Below are 26,843 nucleotides of genomic sequence, written 5' to 3' on the forward strand. Positions count from 1 at the left end.
CTAGAGTTATGTTTCGTTAGAAGAAGTTTGAACATTTTTAAATTAATATTAAATTAGATCAAAACAGACACCAAAGGGTAATTTTTCCCGGCTATATTGTATGCAACATTTTTGCCGTTCTAGTACGACAAAAATTATTTCACGTCTCACTCTGCTTGATTTTCTCACCTCAAGTCTTATAGGAATAATTATTCCTACTGGAATAATTCATCTTCTTTAAAAACCACTTCAAACACTTTTTACAAATATCATCTGAACAATTTTTTCGACGAAAAAAAAATAGGAGGTAGATGGTGAAAGACAGCTAGGGTATTTTCAAATAATTAGATTAGAAGAAAAATCTAAGTTTAATTCAATATTTTTTAAATAATGAAAACTTGTCAGAAATGTATATTTTTATTTATTCATAAAAGATTTCAGTATTAGAAAAAAAAAAATAACAAATTACATTTCATTGTTGTGTCAATCGAAGCAATCTTCCTATACGTAATCGACTGAAAGTTTTAATAAGTAACTACAAACAATAACAAGTGATATTTTTTTCTGTTTGTTGTAGGAGCTGTTTTATTTTCTTTGTAATAATGTGTTTTGACTTTTAGTTGGTAAGTAATTTACTGTCCAAAGATTTCGCTATGCATTCCAACATCTCGATGCTGTCGTGCTATCTTGTCACACTTCGCTTTTTTGACGTTCCAAGAAAAATGGTCAACCATTAAACCTTGAATGAACACAAAATAGAGCATGCAATGTAAACAATAACAAACACGTTTTGTTTGCTTGACCATTCTGTGCTTTTGTCCTAAAGTTTGGTTGAATTTGGTTGCTGGAGTCCCGAGTTATAATTAGACATGTTTACGGTAGTCGAGCTCGTACTTGTGTCAAACGCATTCTGACCTGAAATCCTTTTGGCCAGTTGACGCACTTACATCAATTTTCAGGGTGTGTCGAAATAGCACGACAAGATTGAAACTTCTTTCATATGAAAAGTGACAACAATGCACAGAGTCTTTTGGTTTTTATTGAATATCTCAGGATTGAAATCGATGTTTGGGGGATCTGTGAAGATCAAATGGTGAAGCATTGAGAGCTGCACAAAATGGCGTTCTTAACTAAATTTGGCCCAAAATCGACGTGTGACAAGATAGCACGACAGGGACGATCTATTAACCATTTATGTTAACTTGAAACGTGTTTTTGATTGTTTTTATTGCATACTTCAAGTTAAAAAATAACTTTGAAAAATTGATAACGAAAAAAATATTTATAAAATTAGGAATTCAAAAATGTTTTATTTTATGTTTTATGTTTAAAAAAAATAACTTTGAAAAATTGATAACGAAAAAAATATTTATAAAATTAGGAATTCAAAAATGTTTGAGAAGTCATAAGATATTTCCATTTATAAAAAAAAGTTAACAGACTTAGAATTATTCTAGAAAATCTATCTGTCCTATCTGCATACATAACCCATATCATTCAGGTTTTTTTTTTAAATTAACTCTAGTATTGTGAATTTTTTTAGAATGAATTTATCAAGCTTTTCTATTTTTCTGAATGTATTCCAATTAAACAAGATTACTGTCGAAAATTCAACATGCCATGTAATTGTTTAAAATGAAATATCAGTTTTAAATCCAGAAACCAGTTGGATTAAATATTCTGATTCTTTTATGTTTTTCGTCTCACCAAGTGAAGTATTTAGTGGACACACTGGACATGTCTTCTATTCCTCACTGAACCAACGTGGAGCTGTATTCTACAGTCGTATAGTCCTCATTCTTTTGCATTCCTATGGCATGCTGGCTGCTCACCTCACTCTGTGTTGTACCGTGAACAGCGACGGACGTGCGTTCTTCTAGCCTCTTACGTATACGTAGTCTCCACCACACATAGTTTGACTGCTTCCCATGATAATCAAGAAAACCAACCAGTACCGAATGTGACGAATTGTGTACCAATTGAAGCTCAATTGACACCAACCAACAAACAAACCCACCAGCATTTGCCGTCTGAATGTAACCAGTTCTAGTCCGAGTTTGTGTCGAAATAGTGTCTACAATTGTGAAGTTTGCTGCAGCCTCCAGGAGTACCAGGAGAAAAATCATTATTCTACGCATCGAGCGAGACTGAAAGTGTTTGTTTATAGCGAGTGTTTTTGGCGAGTGCCAGGTTGGACCAAGTTCGTGACATTGCAGCGAACTAGTTGAAAATTGAAGGTTACGCCAATTTTGATGTGTATCGATACAGTTGTACGTAAACCTGCCAGTAATACCCACAGTGAGTGAGTTTCGATTTGATTGGCAGAGTGTTGTCTATATAGTTAAGTAGCAAGTGGTACGTGACAGAAATGTGAGTTGCATACAAAACCTGCCCCTCAACGAAGTTCAAGGTTTATGAAGCCATTCAGAAGGAGAAGTCATGTGAAGCGTTTCAATCTTCTCGAACGAAGATTTGGTCCTGTATTACTACATTAGTAAGCCACATCGCACAAACAGCAGCGCACAACTACACGCAAATAGTTTGCAAAACAACCAAAAAATCACATTGGTTTCATCGCGTCGGAAAATTGGCCCTCCACAACCAGCAGGTGAGAGAAAACTTTGAATATTTAATGATCGGTATAACTCATTGAAAATGTACATACCTCCAAAAACTAGGGACAAAAGACTAGCACTAGAACGATTGTTCAGAGCTATATTCGGACTGAGATCTGAGCTGTTTAGTTTGATGAATTTTCTTTTTATAGCTTTTTCCGGGAAAACAAGCCAGTCTGCCCTCGGGCGCAATCTCTCGCCAAAGGAGTGTGCGAAATACAGTAACATGGAATGAAACTTATTCCGTGATGGTGTCGTATGCAAATCAGAAACTTAGCACCTGTGGAGGGAAAAAACAAGGATAGCTCAAAGGAACTACATCCAGAGTAGGGGGCTCTCTGTAACAGATTGAATTTGCAGTGTTAGGTGACGGGTTGTCGGGCCAGAAATTGCATGCATGACAGATTGTGATGTGTGTGTGTATGTTTGCGTGGACGAAAGTGCATCTCTTTCGTAGACGGGATTCTGTGGGAAGTTAAGCTGTGGTCCACAGATCCATTCGTCTGGTGAAACAACTGATATGTAAAATGAAATTGCATCTGCATAAGTGAAGAAAATGTGTCTTTCCTAACTCTTGGTTGGGTTCTTGTTCTTACGTTCGATCACAATTAAAATTTGCATTCTGGATAAGTTACACGGTATACTTGAAAGCTAAATTATTCCTAATCTCTAAAATGAATTCAACAAAAAAAGGCCTTAGGAAAGATTATTAGCTTCCTTTTTTATGATTGAAGCGCGGTTGTTGTTCCACACTGGAATTATCTGAAGCTATCGAGATAAATAAGAGTAGATATAAAAGAGTATTTTATGTGTAATTTTATTAAATCTGATGATTCATTCAAGTAGTTTTTGTGATTTAAATTTTTCAATTTGTGTTTTTATGAGAATTTAGCAGTTCTGTTCAAGGATTTGCACATTTGCAATTCAGAGATTTAGAGAACCTTTCAACTGAGATTAATTCATAAGCCTTTGCAGGGAGGGTACATATTTCTACGTTTAGATTTTGCTAGTTGAGTGCTCTTTTAGGGAAAATAAAAGTTTTTGTGATATTTTGCTCCTGATTGCTCTAAAAAGACTCATTTACTCGCGAACACAAATCGAACGCGACGAAAAAACTGCTCTGACAGTTTCCTACCGTTTGTCACGTTCACACCAATCGCTACTGAATACTCTCTCTTTACTCTCCCTCCTCTCCAATCGTGTAGTACCAGCGATGGAATCTTCATCAGAAGAAAATCTTTTGACGCTCATCAAGAGAAAAAATCGGAAGGGAACTTGGCTCTCCTCTCTCGCTCACGAAAAATCGGTAAAAGAAAACTGAAAAAAATCATCCTCGAGATTATTCGGCGGAACATTTTACTACTACACTTGCAGTTGTAAACAAAACGAAATAAATTTATGAAGGTGGTGCAAACAATGAGAATCACAAAATAAATTTTCTACTGATTGATTTTTTCGAATAGTTCGGGAGCGTTTTTTGTTTTGCGTGTTTCGTCTCCTCTCTCTTTCGCGGGTGAAGAAAGCATGCAAGCGAAAAAGATTTTCTTGTTGCGATTATTCCATCGCTGGGTAGTACAGCGAATGGCTCAGAGAGATCGATTGCGTTCTACGGCTCAAAGCTGACTCGAAATAGTCGGCGATCGGCTTTGTTTTGATCATGTATGAAACTGCTTAAAATCAATGCTATCGAAAATGTTTTGCACTTTTGTTGATACCACCACATCAAAGACACATTTTACAGCAATTTCCACCATGCCAAATATAAATTGACGGCAAACTGTTGTAGTGCAGACCAAGTGAGCGCCCCGCTGGTATTCAGTTAGATTCTTTCCTCTCTGAACTTTTTCGTTTGTGGCTTGGGTCGACGGACAAAGTAGGCAAAGGAATTCACGAAAGTATTTGTTTCGCTGTGTAAAGCGATTGGTCATGGTGCTGGCAGCTAGCGGGTCGTGTTCGCTCGCGAATGGTTGCGCGCTCCAGTCGGCAAAGATTCGTTGGGCGATGAGTGAGTGATTTCTGATTTTTGGAACCGAAAATTAGGACCCTTGATTTTCTTTTTCATAACTCGATGTACAACCGATGGAAGAAGAAGTTTATTTTTTATTTTTCTATTTTCTAGACAAACAGCTTTAAGATAAATAAATAATAAAAAAATACAAGGTATGTTCATAAAAAATTTGTTTCATTACAACTTTTTGTGTGCAATTTCACATATTCCATGTTATTTGAATAATAATAGGTACCGTCATCAGGGGTGACATTGGGTCTGGGGGTGAGATTGGGTCATGTAAAAATGCTAAAATTTGTATGACCCAATCTCACCCCCCAGACCTGTCACCTAATGACGGTACCTAATATTAAACCATTTAAAAAAATAAAAAAAATGTAGTAATCCAGCTTCGTGTAATTATTTTATGAAATTCTATCCAGGTTTTTAAGCGAAGATGGCGTTCGAATGGTGAACGCCCGAAATGTCAAAATCGCGCAGTAGCACCAACATTAGAAAAAAAAAGTGGCTGTCATACCATGGCACACTTTTTCCGTAATGTTGGTACCACTGCATGATTTTGCCATTTCGGGCGTTCACCATTCGAACGCCATCTTCGCTTAAAAACCTCTATGTAATATTACACCCTGAAATATGTAGCCCATCAGTGTCGTTTTTGACGAAAGTGATGTGCATGCTTTTGCATGTGATTTTACACAGCAAAAAATTTCTGTGTAAAATCGCATGCAAAAACATGCACATCACCTTTGTGAGAAAAAGCATGTAATATTGTATGAGAAAACGTGTACAAAAAAAGGGTGTACCGAAGAAAAAAAAATCAGGTCTGCTTACCTTAAAAATAACATCAATCCGGCGAGAGTCATATTCAGATTACCAAGTCCGCGCCCCAACCCACTCGGCTATCTCGCCGCTATGAAAAGGGTTGGATCAATGCCAATATAACAGTAGGTTTTCCGTACGTCGTATACTGTGTTAACTGCATACGATGTATGGGGAACCTACAGCTACATCGGTGAAGAACTAACTATTTTCACAGCGGCGAAATAGCCGAGTGGGTTGGGGCGCGGACTTGGTAGTCGGAATATGACTCTCGCCGGATTGATGTTATTTTTGGGGTGAGCAGACCTGATTTTTTTCTTCGGTACACGCTTTTTGTGTACACGTTTTCTCATACAATATTACATGCTTTTTCTCACAAAGGTGATGTGCATGCTTTTGCATGCGATTTTACCATCGGATTTTTTGCTGTGTACCATCCAATTTTTTGCTGTGTAGCATTGTTCAGAAATACTTTACGTTTTTCATTTTGCTTTTTGGTTTCCCCATAACAGTCTCCAAGTATTATATTCGAAATTCTAGAATTTTCTGATCTTCTACAAAAGTTGTTTAAGGAAAAAAGTACACCGACAAAATTCCCAAATAAAAATCATGGAATGTTTTTGTTCGTTTGCCATGTTTTTATTTTATTCAATGACTTACTATAATGTTGTTAATAAAATAATAATTTAATCAAAACTTTCAAATTTCTGTATAAATGAACTTCCAAAGTAGTGAATCAACATGGTCGGCTCGAGCCCATCTGAAGGCACGTGTTTTGCAAAAGTTTTGAAGTGAGTGAGGCACAACACAAAGTATCCTAATTAAAAAACTTTAGAGCAGCCAGTGGTTGGCAATGATGCTGGTTGGTTGGCTGGCTGGTGGGTAGGGATTTCATAAATGTTTCCCTGCCGGTGACTTATTTGTTGACTTTGAACTTGCATTCAATTCCAGCGAAGCGATAATTGCTTTTTTTGCCAGCTGCTGCCCCGGGAACCGTCACGATTCATTATCGGGAAATGCGAAACCAATAGTTGTTGATTGGAAGGGGGCAGTTTGTTAAAAGTTTTGCTTTGGAGTTGGGGTGTTGAGTAGGGGTTATTCATTAAAATCAATCTAAAGCTAAAGTATCTTATCGTAACGCATAACCTAGAAACTTTCCATTCGAGATAATTGATTGTAAAGCAGCAAACTCTACATTGAAACAATGTGCATTTATCTACCTGTGTCGGCAAACAAAATCAACCAACTATCACACTGTTATCTTTTTGTCCAGCTCAGCAGCACAGCTGTTCAAGAGTCAACACTGGAGTTAGCACAAGTAAAGCAGATATTGCGGTGGGGGCGTGTGTGATAATCATCCCTGGTCGTCGGTTGACTTTAGTAGCAATACTGCCAACCAGGCTATACCTCGGGCTATACTAACTCAATAATGTGCTGTTATTTCCACCGGGTGAATCCTATAGACTGGGACCTGCGTTGGAAATGAGAAAATAGGGTAGTTGACCGTAACTTTGACCTCGATCATCAGGTAGAAAAGTTAGGTCCAAAATACGTCACTTATATATTATATCAGGGTGGCCACCAGATTTTGATTTTCAATTTCCCGGTTTTTTCCCGGTTTTCTCCCGAGCCCAGAAGGAATTTTCCGAAATGTTTTTAAACCAAACTACAATGTTTTTTTAGGCTAACGTTAGTACCAACATACTTTTTGAACGCATACATTTGGTGCAAAGTTTGAATTCCTCAAGAAAGCTTTCAAATCTTGAGTAAAAAGTAGGTAAGTTGTAAACGAAGCCGTTTTTATCTGTTTCCAATCCAAACATCTAATTTCCATAATGATTGGGATTTTTCATCATCATACATGTAGATTGTATAACTTCAAAATAAAAAAAATCGTTTTATTTTTTAGAATGAGATTAATTATTACTACAATTTATTAATTTTAAAGAAAAGAATTGCAAAAATAAATTGTTATCAACAGTTATGTAAATGCTCGTTAATTCGTTAGTTGCCTCGAAAAATCAGGGGGCATAAAATATTTTTCAAAAAACATAAAAATTTAAATTGAAATTTAAGTGCAACCAGCTGAAATCAATATAAAATGCATTCCCTTGCGTTTGGAATCATTTTTAAGCATGTTTGGGTTAATTTAATAATCTTTAATTTTTTTTAAATTTTACACCTTTATTTTTTTTTGTTACCGCCAAATCTTACATTTTTTGAAGACAAAACAAATAAACTAGTGTAAAATGTATTTGAACACTTTTTGCATTCAAATGTTGAGACTATGGATTGTTCCCCCACTTGACCCCGGCCAGAGCCGAGGGACAAAAATTTTGAAAAATATTAGCATCGGCCTTATTTTCACCATGATCTCAATTTTTGTGTTGATGTAGTAACCACCTAAAAGTGATTGCCTGTATTTCAAGTGACGTTTTTGTAGCAGAATTCTAAATATTGCGGGTATCAGGATTAATTATCATTCTGCTGCGATCATATCCCGCCGTTGCGGAAATCGCAGAGGTCCCTTAGTAGGCTCAATTGTTGACATGCTCGATCAACATGCTTGATTTCATATCTGAATAAGTCACGTGGCTGCAAAAAATCTGAAATAAGCAAAGCATGCTCGGGATGCCATGCTGGTTTTTGGTACCTTGGAGTGACACGTGGTCGTAAAATGCGTTGCGCTGATCAAAGTGCGTTTTATAGTCGCAGCCAACCAACAGTTCAGAACAGACCGCCGCACTTTGCGCAGTAGCCAGACTGACGCTCTCTAGAACCGCAGAATGTTAAAATATCTTGCCAAGGATAATATTATTGCGGGCGTCAATAATTAGAGTTCACGCGCGGTGATACGACCGCAAGATAATGGTCGCATGACAGCCGCATGACAACCGCAGAACAAATTTTCGGCTGTTGTCAAAGGTTGCCTTGAGTTTTCAGCTGACTTTTTGGAAAATATTCAAAACAAACCCAGTTGACAGCCAAATCAACGCAGAATTTCAGTTCAATTTGCTGTTTTTTACACTGCGGTAGTTAGGCGGCAATAATCTTCTGTCACTCACAGCGAAGGAGAAATGTGATTTTATCTCGCAATAAGCAATATATTGTATTTTTAAAATATCTGAAAATTTTACATAAATTTCAAACGACATTTAAAAAAACTTTGCAAAAAAAAATTCATTGCAAGTTGTCCTTAATAATTTGTCTGGCTGAGAATCTAAAATATTATCAAATAAAATAATATTTACAAACAGAAACTCCATGATATTATTATTTTTATGTTGAAATATGTTATAATTCAACGGTTCTCAACCTTTTCTAGGCTAGGTACCCTTTTTCGTGTTACTTAAGCTGCTGGTACCACCTAGCGTTCATACATGAAATTTTTCGTTTGCATGAGATTTTTTTACATTCCAATTCACGAAGAAAGAAACATGAATTTTGAAGTATTAAAAATGTCGTAAATCTTGTTTCTAGAGTTGTTTAAAAACATGTACTGGATAAGCCACACAACGTCCATGTACATTTCTTCAAATAAGGTTTCTTAATAAAGCTTCAAAATAAAATGTTGTTCCCTGTTTTTCTTTTAAACTATCTACTGAAAATGTCTTTAAATTTAGAGATTTTTTTTTTGTAAATTAAATTTTCGTTGTCTTTTTCATTTCTACAAACATCCCCCATATTTTTTTTAAATTTTATTTTTATGTAAATTTATATTTTGTAAATAGTATTTTTTTGAAGTTGTAGCTATTTTCAATTGAAAAATTATTCTATTAAATGGTTGAGAAAATTCTTTTCTGCTTTCTTTTTTGAACATTTTTGATCCATTCTTTTGTTGCATATACAAATTTGAAACAAATTGTAGAAAAAAAAAAAAAAAACTCAAAAACGATGCACTTTACTTCAAATTCATAAAATTTCTAAACGAATGCAAATTATAGATTTATCATTCAAATATTTTTTAAACATTTTCTGATTGGTCAAAAACAATTCGCCCGTAATTCATTGCACCTTAAGCATGGTTGTTATTTTTTTGATTCAAAGCAATTTGTTTTTTTATTCTCTCAAATATTTTGTTTGGGACAAATGTTCGCCATTGCGGGGTTTGTCCTCCGGACCCCAGAGACCGCTCGTGATACCCCAGGGGTACATGTACCCCAGGTTGAGAATCGCTGGTAGAGGAAACATTTTGCTTTATTTAAAAAAAAAATCGCCATGTTAAAATATAATAGGATACAAAAAACATCCATAACCAAGAAGCATGAGTCTATTACACAAATTCAAACATAGTTTTCGCGAATTCTTCATTTATAATAACAGGAATAATATTCTAATTGAGAAAAGAACATATTGAATAAATTAAAGAGGCTTTTGTCAAATTTTAACTAAACTTAAAATATTTTCCCGATTTGTCAGTCGAATTCCCGAGTTTTTCCCTGTTTTCTCCCGGTGGATAAAAATCCCGGTTTTTTCCCGGTTTTCCCGGTTTTTTCCCGAGGTGGCCACCCTGTATTATATATCTTTTGTGACACCACCACCAGACCAAGGGTGGCTTACTCAGCGGCCGCGCCAAGCTACCGGTCCCACGTGTCGAGGTTTGATTGAGATTTGCCAAACAATAAGCAATTTGTCAGTGTGGTGCGCGGTTTGATAAGATTACGCGACCGGATTTTGGCGAAGCACGCGGTGGTTGATTGTTTGCGGTCGGACATGGACTTCGTCAATTGAATCTCTACAACGTTGGCAGTGTGTAGCAATTTCCGACTTTGACAAGATATGAATGAATGAGGTGAAAGTGCTTCGTAATGAATCACCGATTGGTGGGTTCTTGTTATTTTTTTACGTTTTTATGTGTTGGAAAAAAATCACATCTGTGTCGCACTTGTTACCACTCATTTCTTTTTTTTATTAATTCCGCGAACGTCTTTCCGCTTGTAATTCCGTTTGAAGACTGCACTCAAAACTCACGATCGCTGTTTCGCTCTCTTTTTCTCCCTTTCTTTCGTTTTCGTCAACTGTCAACTAGCGCGCTTTCCGGAAAGACCTTTTACCACAGGGTGCCTCTTTTCCGTAACAAGACACAGATAACGATAATCAAGAGTGTTAACTCATTAAAGTATGTTTATGGAACGTTTTAAATAAATCGTTACCTGGCTGGCTGTATCTCCTACATTCTCCTTCTGCTCCACTCTGGACGTATTACATCTTATAAATAAACGAAAATAAGACCCTTATAAACCCTTCATAACGGTTTTTTTTTGTGGATCGCAAAGATTCACTTGTGTTTTTGTCGCTAATGTTATCAAATAAATCACTATCACTTCTATTTTACGGACCCATACATTGTTTTCATTGAAACCTTTCGTCGTATTTATCCATTCTATTCGTAGACCTATTCGACCAGGAGAGAAATAAAACCCTGAGAACTGAGACTGGGAACTGAATATAACACTGTTAGATTAGTTTTTTGAGTACGCATTTATTTATCTGTTCTATCCTCTCATCGGTCTCCGTTTCTACCCTACTGATACACATTATACACAAACCGGTCATCGTACTTTGTTGGCTTTCTTATGGTGTCTCTACGTCGCAGCTCACGACCTGCAACCTGATGCGGATCCGTTCCATCCGCGAGCGCACTCGATCCTGCTTCAGTGATCGTTGCTTCACCGGCAAGCTCCACGAAGCCTTCTGTACCCTTGTCCGCGGTTAACTCGTTTTCTTCGGTAGAGACACCCACTTCACGCCAATTTTCCGGGGCTCTACGTACATCCTGGATGTTGCGAGTGTAATGTACACCAGTTGAGCTCATTATAACGACTTTGGCTCCTTCCCTTGCTATCACTCGATACCTCTCGGAAGAAAATGTTGGATCGGTTTTGTGCTTTTTGTTCTGCCACACAAGCACCTCGTCTCCGCAGTTAATACTTGACTCTTTAGCTCCCCTTGATGAATCCGCGTATTTCTTGCTTTTAAGTTTAGCTTCAGCATCACGTTCCTGAACATCGGTACGATCCAGATCGTTCTCCTGTCGGCTGCCTAGGCTGGGGAACAATCCGCGAAACTTCCACCCCACCAAAAGCTCGAAGGGAGTCACGTTGAGGCGAGCGTGTGGAACGAGCGTGTTGTGCTTGTGTACATAGTTATTCATCGCATGCCTCCAGTTTGACCCGTCGATCTTTGCGGCCGATACTGACTTCGTGATTCCTTGGTTGTTCCTTTCAACCATGCCGTTGGATTGCGGGCTCAACGGGATAGCTTTCCTGACCTTTACCCCTTTATTCTCCCAGAACTGTGTGAAAGCAACACTTTGAAATGGGGGCCCGTTGTCACTTTGGAGTATAAGTGGCAGGCCCCACTGCTTGAACACGTCGCACAATGCAGCATTCACGTACTCTGCGTCAATTCGTTTTACCTCGGTTACTGTTAGATATCTTGAATAGGTATCCACAACACTCAAGAATTCTCCGGAACCAAATCCCGGAAGAGCCAGAAAATCTATCTGAAGTATTTGCCAAGGGCCGCTTGGTAACTCGCGTGAAGACAACGGTAGAGGAGGATTTTTTTTAGACAACATCGCACAGGTTCCACAATGCTTAACGAATTCTGCCACCTCTTTGGCCATCCCTGGCCACCAAAAATAGTCACGCATAATTTTCTTCATAGCGGATTCTCCAACATGGCCTTCATGCGCCGACTTAAGTGATTTTGTTCGTAATTCCTTCGGTAAGATGATCCTATTGTCCTTAAACACGCAATTTCCTCTGCTGTACAAGACAGCCTGCTGAGCCTCGTACCTGAAAAGTTCTTTCGGCCACTTTTTGCCATTGATTGCCGCTCGTACTGCCTGGAGTTCCTCGTCCTCCGCTGAACACCTTTCAATGTCATTCCAATCGATCGTCATGCTCCCTGCGTCCACTGCGTACAGAAAATGCTGATCGTCGTCGCCTTCGAATGGTAGCGCTTCGTCGGATTTCGAAATCAGCCTAGACAGCGCGTCAGCTATGTTCTCGTTTCCTGGGACTGTTTTTATCTTCATATCGTATGCTTGGAGTCTTAGTGCCCACGAGTCCGCCCGAGAAATAGCTCTTTTACCCAATGAGTGATCTCTGTCGAATATGAACGCGTTAGCCTCGGAATCAGTCCGCACCACAAATGATCTGCTCAGCAGGTAGTACGAAAATCTTTCTACTCCCCACACTACCGCTAATGACTCCTTCTGGGTGTGCGGGTAACGCTGCTCGGTCGGTGTAAGAACCTTTGAAGCGCAAGCGATCACTCTCGGAATCCGTTTGTCGTTGAACTGCACGAGAACCGCTCCTAGACCGACAGGTGACGCGTCCACATAAAGTTCAGTTTCATCCGTTGGGCTGTAATAACCAAGCTTGCTTATAGCGTTCAACGCCGCCTTTTTTAGGAACTGGAACTCCTTTTCTTCGGCGTCTGTCCAGTAAAAATGGTCAGCTTTTACCAAGTTACGCAACTGTAGTGTAGCTTCAGCACGATTCAGTAGAAACCGATCGAAAAACGTCAAAAGACCCAAAAAACTTTTCACTTCGGTGCAGCTGGTAGGTCGACGAAAGTTCTCGATCGCACTCCGTTTATCGTCTTCGATTTTCCATCCTTCCGGCGTCAGCGTGAACCCCAAGAATTTGACGTTTCTGCTTCCAAACACGCACTTTGCCATGTTGAGCTTAACATTGTGGTCTTTCAGACGTGCCAGCACCGCTTCCAGGTTACGATCATGTTCCTCTTTCGTCCGGCCGTACACAAGTACGTCGTCCAGGTAATTTTTCACTCCTGAACAACCTCCCAGAATCTTCCTTTGAAGGCTTTCCTGGAAGATGTCGGGTGCATTTGTGAGACCGAAGGGTAGCCGCACGCAGCGAAACATTCCGAATTCCGTACAAAAATTTGTCAGGTGTCTTGAGTCTTCGTCCAGCTCGACATGGAAGAAAGCGCTTTCCAGGTCTATCGTTGAGAACCAAGTAGCTCCATTCAGCTCGGCAAGAATTTTCTCTTCAGTAGGCATCGTAAATGGAGTGCGGTAGATGTATTTATTTGGTCCTCGCAAATCAATCACCAAGCGGAAGTCATTCTTGCCTTTGGGAACGGTGATCATCGATGAGCAGAATCCCAACTCCATTCCCTCTGTCACCGGCTCTATTATACCCGCAGTCACCAACTGTTGCAACCGCTGGTGTACTTGTAATTTTAACGCCAGAGGAATGTTCATGTAGATGTTACGACATGGAGGTTGTTCCTTGTTGTAACTGATATGAACCGGCGGAATGTTGAATTTAGGGAAGAGTGTGTTTCTCTCGACCACCGAAATTTCGCCTCCATACGCCCGATAATCGTGAGAAGCCACCGGGACGCCCAACCCCAGAAGCAGCACACTGTACCTGGTCGCTGTAGACATCCCAAGCAGCGAACGGTTCTCGTCAACGACGTAGAACTTTTCTACCAGATAAGGCCTATCTTCTGTGATGTACAGGTCTGCCTCAAACGTTGCTAGCACGTGGATGTTACCTATCGATAAAAACACATTTCTGTGTAATTGTTTAATTTCTTTTTTAGTTTTATTTTCATTACCTTGTGAGGCGTAGGCCTTCAACGGAATGTCTGCCCGATCTCTCACGTTAAGTAGGCATTTACTCAAAGCTGGATCGCCTTTTAATCTGTCGAACAGTTTTTTGGTAAAGGTATTCACCAAATGCCGAGGCTGGCGGCGAGCTGGCCTGCTGGACTCGCAGCGCTTCCCGCGCCTGCTGCAGCTCTTGCAACAGAATCGCATTCTGATCCCTTTGTGCAGCCAGTTCATTCGTCAGCGACTCAGTCGCTTTGCTTGGTTTCGACTTTGTTGAATCGACCCGTGGAGTTATGTCGTCCGAATCCGCTGCTGTCTTACGCAGACGTTTCTTCCTGAAATAATTGTGTAGTTGTTGCTGTTAATTCATTTATTTCTTGCAGTTTTAACTGTGTAAGACTTTCAAATTACTGAGAGTTCTTTGGTTAAGATTGATAAAATGCGTAATATTCTACATTCTTCTCGCAACATGCCACACACAATTGCTTTCATCGAAATAAACAGATCTCCAGTATTATTATTATTATAATTTTAATTATTATTACTATTTCTACCACTCAAAATATCGATAAACATTACCATATGTTGTAAAGACCATCGCAAACGCTATTCATCGCCAATGCTGTTCATCGCAAAGACTCGCAAATGCTGTCCGTCGCAATTGCTATTCAATCGCCTTTACTGTACATCGTAAAGACTCGCGAATGCTGTTCATCGCAAACGCTATTCATCGCCAATGCTGTTCATCGTAAAGACTCGCAAATGCTGTCCGTCGCAAATGCTATTCAATCGCCTTTACTGTACACCGTAAAGACTCGCGAATGCTGTTCATCGCAAACGCTATTCATCGCAAAGACTCGCAAATGCTGTCCGTCGCAAATGCTATTCAATCGCCTTTACTGTACATCGTAAAGACTCGCGAATGCTGTTCATCGCAAACGCTATTCATCGCCAATGCTGTTCATCGCAAAGACTCGCAAATGCTGTCCGTCGCAAATGCTATTCAATCGCCTTTACTGTACATCGTAAAGACTCGCGAATGCTGTTCATCGCAAACGCTATTCATCGCCAATGCTGTTCATCGCAAAGACTCGCAAATGCTGTCCGTCGCAAATGCTATTCAATCGCCTTTACTGTACATCGTAAAGACTCGCGAATGCTGTTCATCGCAAACGCTGTTCATCGCCAATGCTGTTCATCGCAAAGACTCGCAAATGCTGTCCGTCGCAAATGCTATTCAATCGCCTTTACTGTGCATCGTAAAGACTCGCGAATGCTGTTCATTGCAAACGCTATTCATCGCCAATGCTGTTCATCGCAAAGACTCGCAAATGCTGTCCGTCGCAAATGCTATTCAATCGCCTTTACTGTACATCGTAAAGACTCGCGAATGCTGTTCATTGCAAACGCTGTTCATCGCCAATGCTGTTCATCGCAAAGACTCGCAAATGCTGTCCGTCGCAAATGCTATTCAATCGCCTTTACTGTACATCGTAAAGACTCGCGAATGCTGTTCATCGCAAACGCTGTTCATCGCCAATGCTGTTCATCGCAAAGACTCGCAAATGCTGTCCGTCGCAAATGCTATTCAATCGCCTTTACTGTACATCGTAAAGACTCGCGAATGCTGTTCATCGCAAACGCTATTCATCGCCAATGCTGTTCATCGCAAAGACTCGCAAATGCTGTCCGTCGCAAATGCTATTCAATCGCCTTTACTGTACATCGTAAAGACTCGCGAATGCTGTTCATCGCAAACGCTATTCATCGCCAATGCTGTTCAGAGACTCACAAGTTTAGAATGTTTACAGAACATCAGTGACAGGTTTCAAGGCTGTCAGGCTCTGAGTTTTGAAACATCCAAAATTTGATCTATTTATTTATTTATGTATTTTTTTACTCTCTGCGCTCACTTTTTTATATTTATTTTGATTGATTTTGTTTTTTTTTGTCAACGTTATTTTTGATTTATGTTTTGTTTTACACTTTATACAAAATTTTGTTTATTTATTAAGCTAAAAAATGTTTTCAGATTCTCAGTGACAGGTTTCAAGACTGTCAGACTCTGAGTCCTCAAATTTACAAACTTTTTAGGGTTATATTTTTTTGGTTTTATGTTTTCACTCTATTCGTTTAGTTTTTTTTTGTATTAGCTCACCACTACTTATTTTCATTTCATTTCATTTCATTTATTGGATTGTTTTGGCAAAAACATCAGTGCAGTAATTATCCTAAGCTGAGATATGGGGTACCTTTCAACAGCTGACTAATTCAAACGGTGTTAGAGTTTACTGGTACACGAGAGAAAAATTGAGCAAGGGAAGGAAAAAGTTACAAAATAACCTTCGAAATTGCTAATAGATAGGGGATAGTTAGAGGAAAGGAGGTATTTCTTATTCTAATATCACATCAAGGGGACATCCGCTGCAGCAGAGGGTTAGCTGAGGTGGCACACCCCATCCAAAACTTTGGAAGCACTCGTAGAAGCCAATCGTCAATCAGCTCCATCTTCGCCATCCTGTGGACGTCGTCAGTCGGGTGGAAGGGATCCAGGTTTAACACCATCTTCAGCAGCCGGTTCTGCTTCACTTGCAGTTTCTTCCGATGTGAAGCAGCGCAATCGTGCCACGCCGGGTATGCATACGTCATCGCCGGTTTGAGCACCGTCTTGTAGAGCAGCAGTTTCGAGTTGCGGTCCAAGTAGGAACACCGTTTCACAAGCGGGTAGAGCATCCTGGTGATCTTGTCGCACTTGGTCGTGGCGTTCTTGATGTGTTTCGCGAACGTCAGCTTCTTGTCCAGGGCGGCTCCCAGGTACTTGACGTCCTCCGACCATGGCACATGGCTACCCCACACTGAAACCTCCCTGCGCGGAAGGTAGCGTGGGCTTCGCTTGCGTGTGAAGAAGATCGCTTGCGACTTCTCGGCATTTGTCTTCATCTTCCACTTCTTCTGGTAGCGTTCGATGGCGTTTTGGGCAGCTTGCAGCTTGGTCACGACGATGGTTGGGTCGGAGTCTGACGCGAGGAATCCCGTGTCGTCGGCAAAAAGGAAGTAGCTGACGCCATTGATCATTGCCAAGTCCGCCGTGAATATGTTGTAGAGCGTGGGACTAAGGACGGCACCTTGCGGGACGCCGAAGAGAACTTCGTGCCGGTCCGACACATGTCCGTTTACCACAACGTGGTACGATCGGTTTTGCAGGAACGAGCGGACGATCTTCAGGATGTACAGCGGAAAGTTGGCGAGATACATCTTGTGCAGGATTGCTTCTTGCCACACTGAGTCGTACGCTTTCTCGACGTCCAAGAGCACCATGCCGGCTGACTTGCGCCGCGCGAAGTTCGCGCGCACCTCCTTCACGAGCCGAACGAGCTGATGATTGGTGGAGTGCCCTCGCTTGAATCCGAACTGGGTGTCCGGAATAACCCGCGTGTTCTCCAAGTGTTGGTCGATGCGCACCAGAATTACCCGCTCCAGGAGTTTGCTGAGGGTTGGCAGCAGGCTGATCGGCCGATAGTTCGAGGGGTTAGTGGCGTCCTTATTTGGCTTCGGAATGCCTATCACCACCGCATGCTTCCACGCGGCTGGGAAGTATCCGAGTCGGACACAGGTGGAGAAGATCTTGGCGATGAAGATGTGCGCCTTCCGAGGAAGCCGCTTCAGCACGATGTTTCTCAGTTGATCCTGGCCCGGTGTTTTCTTCGCCTTCAGTCTTCGGATGAGCTGCGCCACCTCTTTGGGACGAACCAACCACGAATGGTTGTCCGCCAGCGGGGTCCGATCGATGGCATCGATGGAGTTGTTCACCTCTGCGACAGTCACTGGATCATCAGGCATCTGGTTGGTGTGAGCGCTAGCGAAACTGGCCGCCAGTAGTTTAGCCTTCTCGGATGAGGATGCGATGATATTTGTTCCCTTGCGCAAGGGAGGGCTGTACTTGGTCGTCTTCCTCAGGGCCTTGGTGATTCGCCAAAGCGTATCCCGATCGTCGTGCAGCGTCCGTAGCGTGTCCTTGAACTTGTTGAAGTTTGCCTGGTTGCACTCCTCTCGAATTCGCCGATTTAGCGACGACACGATGTCCTGGTAGATCGGGTCCCGTCTCCTGTACCATTGACGCCTTCGCGTGTTGCGGAGCGCGATCAGCCGGCGAGTGTCCTCCGGGATTGCAGCTGTTTGGTAGCTACGCTGTTGAACTTCTGGAACTGAAACAGCTTCGGCGTCCAGCAGGATCTTGGTGAAGAACTCTACCGCTGCGTCAACATCGGCTTCCGTGTTGAGGTCGGTGACTTCGGGGTTCAGCAAGTCCAGCTTCGCGTTTATCTCCTTTGAAAGCGCGACCAGTCAGCACGAGCGTAGCAGCGAAATTTGGGGATGACTGTTCAATCGGAGCTGACAAGCTGACGTCGAACAGCACAGGCTTGTGGTCTGACGAAAGCTCGTTCAAAGCGACCGGTTTTGTCATGTCCAGCAAGTTGTTGGAGAGCGCCAAGTCCAACGTCGAGGGTCGACCACGCCCCGCCGGGTGAAACGTGAAGGCGTCAGGAAGTGGACGAAAAAGTTGCGGCTGGCTGCCTCCTGGAACATGACTGTTCCCGCTGTGTTTGCTCGTGCGCAGTTCCAGGAACGATGTCGAGCATTGAAATCACCGACCACGAAGAAAGGCTCGGTCCCTCGCGTGATGGTGGAAATGTCGCGGCGGAACTGTGTCCATGCTGAGCGCCGTCTTGCCCCGGGGAAGTAGGCAGCGATGATGTGTACGTTTCCGTCCGCTGTACTGACGGAAATGCCAACAGTTTCGATGACCTTGGTCGAAAAATCGAGCTCAGTGTGCGTTAGGCCCTTGCGGACCGCTATCAGGACGCCGCCGCCTCTTTCGGCATCGGCTGAGTCGCGGTCGAATCGAACACAACGGAACTTTGGATGGTAGAAGGCTTGTTCCTCGTGCAGCCAGGTTTCGGTCACGATTCCCACGTCCACGTCGTGCCGTTCCAAAAATCAAAAACTCTAGCTTCTTTCCGTGAACGGATCGTCCGTTCCAATTAGCCACGCGCAAGATATCTACAGCGTTAGACACTGTAGATATATTTGGCTGTAAGCTCCACGAGAGCTTCGAGTTGGTCAAGTCGCGATTTGCAGCTTTTCAGCCGGGCGAACACTTCTCTCGCAAGGGCGAGGAACTCAGACATTGTGAACAGATTGCTGTTGATGTTGTTGCTGCTCCTTGGGACAGCGCTTCCGCGAATGTCATGGTCGATGTACCGACCGGTGAGTCGTTGCCGGTGCTACCGTTCTGCGGCACGGTGTTGCGGGGAGGGGTCAGGATTGGGGGTTTGGCGTTCCTGAGTTGTGCTTTCTTCTCGGCCAGTTTGGCCAAGTAGTTTTTCCGAGTTGGACAGCCACGGTAGTTCGCGGTGTGCTGGCCGCTGCAACCACCACTACTTATAAACTTTTGTTTATTTATTAATTATAACTCTGTGTTTATTTTTTTTTATTTTGTTTTACAACTTCATACAAAATTTTGTTTAATTATTATGCTTAGAAATGTTTTCAGATTCTCAGTGACAGGTTTCAAGGCTGTCAGACTCTGAGTCTTCAAACTTCCAAACTATTTTAGGTTGTTTTTTTTTTTAGTTATGTTTTCACTCTATTCGTTAAGTTTTATTTGTATTATCTTACTACAAGTTATAACTTTGGTTTAATTATTATGCTCAGAAATGTTTTCAGATTCTCAGTGGCAGGTTTCAAGGCTGTCAGATTCTGAGTCTTCAAACTTCCAAACTATTTTGGGTTGCTTTTTTTTGTGTCATGTTTTCACTCTACTCGTTTAGTTTTATTTGTATTATCTTACCACAATTTATAAACTTTTGTTTATTTATTAATTATAACTCTCTGTGTTTATTTTTTTATTATTTTGTTTTACAACTTCATACAAAATTTTGTTTAATTATTATGCTTAGAAATGTTTTCAGATTCTCAGTGACGGGTTTCAAGGCTGTCAGACTCTGAGTCTTCAAACTTCCAAACTATTTTAGGTTGTTTTTTTTTTAGTTATGTTTTCACTCTATTCGTTAAGTTTTATTTGTATTATCTTACTACAAGTTATAACTTTGGTTTAATTATTATGCTTAGAAATGTTTTCAGATTCTCAGTGACAGGTTTCAAGGCTGCCAGACTCTGAGTCTTCAAACTTACAAACTATTTTGGGTTGTTTTTTTTTTGTGTCATGTTTTCACTCTATTCGTTTAGTTTTATTTGTATTATCTTACTACTGCTTATAAACTTTTGTTTATTTATCAATTTAAACTCTGTATTTAGTTTTTTTTTATAACTATTGTGTTTTACAACTTCATACAGAATTTGATTTAATTATTAAGCTCAGAAATGCTTTCTGATTCTCTGTGACAGATTTCAAGGCTGTCAGACTCTGTGTTTTCAAACTATTTAGGCCCTAATGCTGTGTTTCAATTTTCTTTCACTCTTTTAGTTTTTTTTTTCTTTTCTTTGAACAATCTAATAACATTTTGAACCTATCATATTCAAAAGTTTGATTCAAGATCTACAGTGATCAGTATTTGTTTTAGTCTCCATTTCTACAGTAAATTTTATAACAACCACAGTTGACACCACTGTCGCACACAGACACAGACCCTGATAAGCCATCTGATACCACACCACTACACAACTCCAACATCTCTGTTAATATTTCCAACTCAACTGATTCAACAATAATATTATGAACGCATAAATTAAAGTTAACAAAACAATGAATTTCTTTTTTTTTTTAATTATTCGAGTTTGTGACACACTCCCTTCGTTTTGCCCAAACAAACGGTTGAACGTTGCATACAATCAAATTTTCAAGACCTATTAACGACAAACATGCGTCATTTTCAAAATTTAGGCTTGGCGCAACGGAAATTGTAATCTCAGACCACACACCCACCGGAGCCACAAAAATGGGTACGCTCAGTTTGCCTGAGAGATGTCGTCTTACTCACGAGCTGCCTGTTAGCATAGACAAAATGGTGACGTTTTACAGTTCTCTTTATTTACTTCACACAGAGCAAACCTTGCAGACGCCATCTTTAACTCTAGCAACGAAAACATTTTTATGACGCCATTTTGATTTTACTCTCCACGCACGCAACGCCCAATTCGTCGGCGGTGATAACAATTGTTTAAATTGGCATTAAGTTAAATTTGAATGCAAAAAAATAACACTACATCGCTGTCTATTAACTTTGTTTCTTTTTTTTTTTTGCCATCGAAAATCGACGCCATCTTGGGCCTTGCTTACAGTTCCGCCGACGAAAAAACCAAAGCACGTCTTTCTTGCCGAATTCACAACCTTGCAATAAACATCGTTCCACTTACCCTGATCCGTCGGGCTTGGCAACTTTTGCCCTCTTTGCCCCCGCCGGGGTCGTCGCTGGCACGATCGACGTTTTCCGCACCCGCGTCTTCGTCGTGACCGAGTTGGCCGCGCCATTGTCGCACTTGTTACCACTCATTTCTTTTTGCCTTCCTCACTGAGGTAAGGCTATAATCCTGCTCTAAAAATGAACTTTTTATTAAAAGCTCAAAGACCCACCTTCATGTGTACATATCGACTCAGAATCGAAAACTGAAAAAATGTCTGTGTGTGTGTATGTGTGTGTGTATGTGTGTGTATGTATGTATGTGACTAAAATTCTCACTGAGTTTTCTCAGCACTGGCTGAACCGATTTTGACCAAAACACTTGCATTCGACTTGGTTTAGGGTCCCATACATCGCTATTGAATTGTTTGAAGTTTCGATAAGTAGTTCAAAAGTTATGTATAAAAATGCGTTTTCACATATATCCGGATCTCATTTATATGCATGTAAACGATGTCCGGATCCATCATCCGACACATCGTTGGTTAGGTAATTGAAAGACCTTTCCAACGAGTACACAACATTGAAGATCTGGCAACCCTGTCTCGAGTTATGACCACTTAAGTGATATGTATATACTATTTTGAAGCCGGATCTCATTTAATTGTACGTAAACGATGTCCTGATCCATCATCCGACCCGACCGTTGGTTAGGTAATCGAGAGACCTTTCCAACGAGTCCACAACATTGAAGATCTGGCAACCCTGGCTCGAGTTATGACCACTTAAGCGATATTTTTGTGCTTTTTTGAAGCCGGATCTCACTTAATTGTATGTAAACGATGTCCGGATCCATCATCCGACACATCGTTGGTTAGGTAATTGAAAGACCTTTTCAACGAGTACACAACATTGAAGATCTGGCAACCCTGTCTCGAGTTATGACCACTTAAGTGATATGTATATACTATTTTGAAGCCGGATCTCACTTAATTGTATATAAACGATGTCCGGATCCATCATCCGACCCATCGTTGGTTAGGTAATCGAGAGACCTTTCCAACGAGTCCACAACATTGAAGATCTGGCAACCCTGTCTCGAGTTATGATCACTTAAGTTATATTTGTGTACTTATTTTTCTGGATCTAAAAAAATAGCTGAAGTATGTGTCCAAACCACTCATATTACTATATCCATTGTGGGTAAAAAGTGAGGAAGGCATCAACCACATAGGTGGATTAAGTTAGTTTTTTTATTAATTCCGCGAACGTCTTTCCGCTTGTAATTCCGTTTGAAGACTGCACTCAAAACTCACGATCGCTGTTTCGCTCTCTTTTTCTCCCTTTCTTTCGTTTTCGTCAACTGTCAACTAGCGCGCTTTCCGGAAAGACCTTTTACCACAGGGTGCCTCTTTTCCGTAACAAGACACAGATAACGATAATCAAGAGTGTTAACTCATTAAAGTATGTTTATGGAACGTTTTAAATAAATCGTTACCTGGCTGGCTGTATCTCCTACAATCTGTTTGTGAAACGAGAACGATTTCCAAAAGTTAAATTGAATCATTTCTGTGGAATATGAGAGCAGTTAATTACACTTTTGGCGTCCAGGTATAGGGTGCAAACATGAGCAGACAAAGTACACATAATGGTTTGGCTTGAATGGTAAAAGTTTTATTTGTACCAAAATGCTTTCAGCAGGTGAGAAAGGCAAACTTTTATTCTGGTTGGTGTTTGCTGTTTGGTACTAGACTGGTTTCAATGGTGAATGTGCAAAATCCAAGAAGACCAATTGGCAAAATGGTTACGTTTTGTTTGAATAATTTTGCAGAATTTACAGCGATGGTGACGAAAATATTTTGTTAAACAATCTTTCTTCTGAACAAATACTAAAGGTTTCTCTCAAAACATGTTTTCGATTAGACTTCCTTCCAAATCTTCTTAGAAAAACAATGGGTAAGACAAAATCACCTAAAAACAGACATTTTCATTAAAAAAAATAATTGGAAACTGCTTCCGAAATGGTTGTTAAAAATCTTGAGAAGTGTTTGAATTTAAGAATTAAAGCATAAATGCAATAAGCAGCGATTTATCAATTAAATATTTCAAATTGCGCGGCATTTCACGGTATTTACCAAATTTCACGGATTACGCGGCTTCCGCGAAAAATCACCAGCTCTACATATCTCGAAACGGCACATTTTATCTTTTTGCCTTCCTCACCTTACTGAGGAAAGGCTATAAAATCACTCGAAAAACGAAATTCTTAATTTGACCTCCTAGACCCACCTTCACGTATACCTATCGGCCCAGAATCAAATTCTGAGCAAATGTCTGTGTGTGTGGTGGGATGTTGATCAAAAAAAAAATTGCACTGGATTATCTCGGCACTGCGTGAACCGATTTGGGCCGTTTTGGTCTCATTTGATCCGTCTTGGGGTCCCATAAGTCGCTATTGAAAATAAAAACGTTTAGAAAAGTACCGTAATCTGGGGTGAATCGGGACTACAGTCTGAATAGGGACAGCATTTTTTAGAGTACTTAGAGCTCTAAAATTTGGAAATGGATGTACACATTTTGTTGGCCTGAGTCTGTTCTACCCGAAACCAACCAGGAAAATCAAAATATTGTGCTCCAACATGGTTAAAACTGCTGTCCCAATTCGCCCCATGTGTCCCGATTGACCCCAGTTTACGGTACTTCAAAAGTTATGCTAAAAAAACGGTTTTAGCTAAACCTCGGAAGATTGTAAAAAGGGTTGTTTTTGTAAGAAAACCCGTCATGCTATATATTATTAGAAAGGTATTTGAAAAACCTTTCCAACGCGTCTAAAAGATTGAAGATCTGACAAGCCCATCAAAAGTTATGAGCACTTAAGTGTTATTTATACACTTTTTTGAAGCCGGATCTCAAATATTTTGATTAAAAAGTTGTCCGGATCTGTTATGCGACCCATCGTTGGATAGGTAATCAAAAGACCTTTCCAACGAGCCCAAAAAATTGAAGATCTGACAACCCTATCAAAAGTTATAAGTACTTTAGTGTTTTAAATACACTTTTTTTGAGGCCTGATCTCCGATATTTTGAAAAAATAAGTGTTATTTATACGCTGTGTAGTGTATTCACTTTATGAATGTGAGGAAGGCACCAACCACCTAAAGGTGGATTAAGTAACGTTTTTTTTTTGTGAAATGCCTTTCGATTACAAATTGGAAGTTTTAAAAATTAGTTTAAAAATTCATCAATCCTACTTTGTCGAAAATTCCTCTAAAAACTTTGTTCTGAAAATTCCTCCGAAAGATAATAAAATCTTGTATTTATATGTTTTGTAATGACAGCTTGTTGTAGTTGTATGGAGCCTAATATCACAGAGTACTCTGTGCTTATACGGGCCAACAAATTACACAAAATGTCCTTATTGGTCTAAGGCAAAATCATGAAAATCATATAAAGAAAATAAATACAAAGTTTTAGCAAAATCTGAAAATACAAAAAAAAAATTAAGAAATTGGCGTAGAGAATTGTTTAGTTTTGGCTGAAGACCCCAGTTTTAAATTGGTTTTAAACGCAAAAAAAGCTTCTGTCCTTTTCTTGATCTAATGTTCCTTTCTTTTCTGTGTTTTTGCAGTAACATAATCTAGTCACACAAACCGTCTAAAATAAAGTACAATTACAATGGGAAACCTCGCCTCCTCAAGCACCAAGCTGGCGGAAAAGTGTCCGATGCTGGAGAAAAGCGAACTCCCGCTGGTGGCCAGCTCGTTCCGCTTGGTCAGCAAAAACTCCGACAAATGCAAGGAGGAAGATTTGATGGTAATTTTCATTGTCGATTAGACTTTTTGGGCCGGACTAATTTGTGGTTTTATTCGCGTACAGAAATTTTGGGGCTCCCAGATGGACCCCCGGCTGGCTCAGTACATAACGAACTTTTTGTTCGGACCGCTGGGTTCGCGAGCCGGATTCGTGGAACTGCCGCGATTTGCCGAACTTTACGTTTACACCGTGCGTGGGACCCGGGACGAGCGAATTAACGTGCTGCTCAGTAGTTTGGGCCAATCGCCGGACTCGGAATCTACCGAGATTGCGTACCCGTTGATCAAAGAGGTTTGATAGATGAAGAATATTGAAATTGTTGTTTTGGTAATCCGTTAATCTCTTTTCAGTATGTCGAGGCCGTAGTCAGCAGTTACATGCGTGCGATAAGGCTCGAGGGAGGACCGGAGTTCAAATCGTGGGAGTCCCGTGGGTTCAGAATCGTTAAGGAGTGTATCCAGAAGCTGGCCGAGAGCCTAGCCTATGACGTGGTACAGCAGGGCACCCAGAAGGTCACGCGGGCGGACGCCGAACGATGGTAAGAAGAGTTCACTTTGTCAAAGTTTCCAAAATTCAAATTTAATAGCACACGAATCAATCTCCGTTCACGCTCGATTGAAGAATAATTACCCTTCCTTTTTTCTCCCCCCTCAAAACAGGCTCGGTCTAAATCCCATCTTTCTCAAAATGCTGGAACACGTGTTTTCCCACTTGTACAACTACCGAAACGTGAAAAACAGCTCCGACGAGAAGCGAAAGGATGCCGACGGGGACGAAAGCAAGGCCAGCAAGCGCAAGGAACACGTCCCCCAGCAAGAAGTTGTGCTGCACACGATGCTACCGCTGTGCGAGGGACTCCAGTACATGCCGGACTATCCCGCCTTCACCGACCTGTCCCAGATGCTGTTTGTGAACGCGAACCTGCCCACGGCACAGCAGAACAAGTGGCGTTTCCTGTTTTCGTCCCAAATACACGGCGAAAGCTTCTCCACGTTGCTGGGTAAGAGAACCTTCTTCAAATCAATAAAAACCAAACTCAGTCGAAATCCTCACCCTCTTCCAGGTCGCATCGTTGACCAGGGTCCAACGGTGCTCATCGTGGAGGACTCCAACGGGTACATTTTCGGCGGGTACGCAACGGAATCGTGGGCCCTCGGGCCAAACTATCTGGGCAACGATACGTCGTTTCTGTTTACGTTGCGGCCAAAGATGCGCACCTTTAGTGCGTCCGGGTACAACGACCACTACCAGTATCTGAACCTGCACCAGCAGACGATGCCGAACGGGCTGGTGAGTATTTCCAATTTATTTATTCCTCAACAGGCACTTTTTGCCCAAATGAACCTAATACTAAAACTACCAACTAAAACAATCGTCTCAACACTGATAAAAACTTAGACTTTAACACATCGTGGGACAAACTAACATCAAAAACATTGCACACTTTATTGAAGGTAGAGGGGAATACAACAGTTTTTTTTCATTGTATTGCAAAGTCGAAAAAAAACATAACTCGTTCATAACGATGTTCTACAAAGTTCTTTAACAGACTATTACAAAAAAAGACGTATAAACAAAAGGGATTGGCGAGTCTCGAGTTATCGTGATTTCATGAAAAAAAAGTTTTGAAAAAATCGTTGATCATAGCTCGCGGC

At 40.9% G+C, this 26,843-nt stretch overlaps 1 protein-coding gene across 3 annotated transcripts in view; it reads left to right on the forward strand.

Annotated features, from left to right (window-relative positions):
- The first annotated feature begins 1,796 nt into the window (after positions 1 to 1,796).
- Positions 1,797 to 26,843, forward strand: part of LOC6031321 (MTOR-associated protein MEAK7) — a 33,390-nt gene continuing 8,343 nt past the window's right edge. Inside the window, exons 1-7 of one of the 3 annotated variants that reach the window (XM_038255494.1) lie at positions 1,797 to 2,281; positions 2,329 to 2,587; positions 25,004 to 25,188; positions 25,252 to 25,479; positions 25,539 to 25,726; positions 25,848 to 26,188; positions 26,252 to 26,478. In XM_038255494.1, the coding sequence (XP_038111422.1) occupies positions 25,051 to 25,188; positions 25,252 to 25,479; positions 25,539 to 25,726; positions 25,848 to 26,188; positions 26,252 to 26,478 (1,122 nt within the window). In that variant the 5' untranslated portion in view covers positions 1,797 to 2,281; positions 2,329 to 2,587; positions 25,004 to 25,050. The remainder of the gene's footprint in view (positions 2,282 to 2,328; positions 2,588 to 25,003; positions 25,189 to 25,251; positions 25,480 to 25,538; positions 25,727 to 25,847; positions 26,189 to 26,251; positions 26,479 to 26,843) is intronic. The other 2 variants (XM_038255495.1, XM_038255497.1) reach the window with 2 other exon arrangements.

The sequence above is a fragment of the Culex quinquefasciatus genome, chromosome 2, assembly GCF_015732765.1.
Source record: "Culex quinquefasciatus strain JHB chromosome 2, VPISU_Cqui_1.0_pri_paternal, whole genome shotgun sequence".
Taxonomy (NCBI): Eukaryota; Metazoa; Arthropoda; class Insecta; order Diptera; family Culicidae; genus Culex; species Culex quinquefasciatus.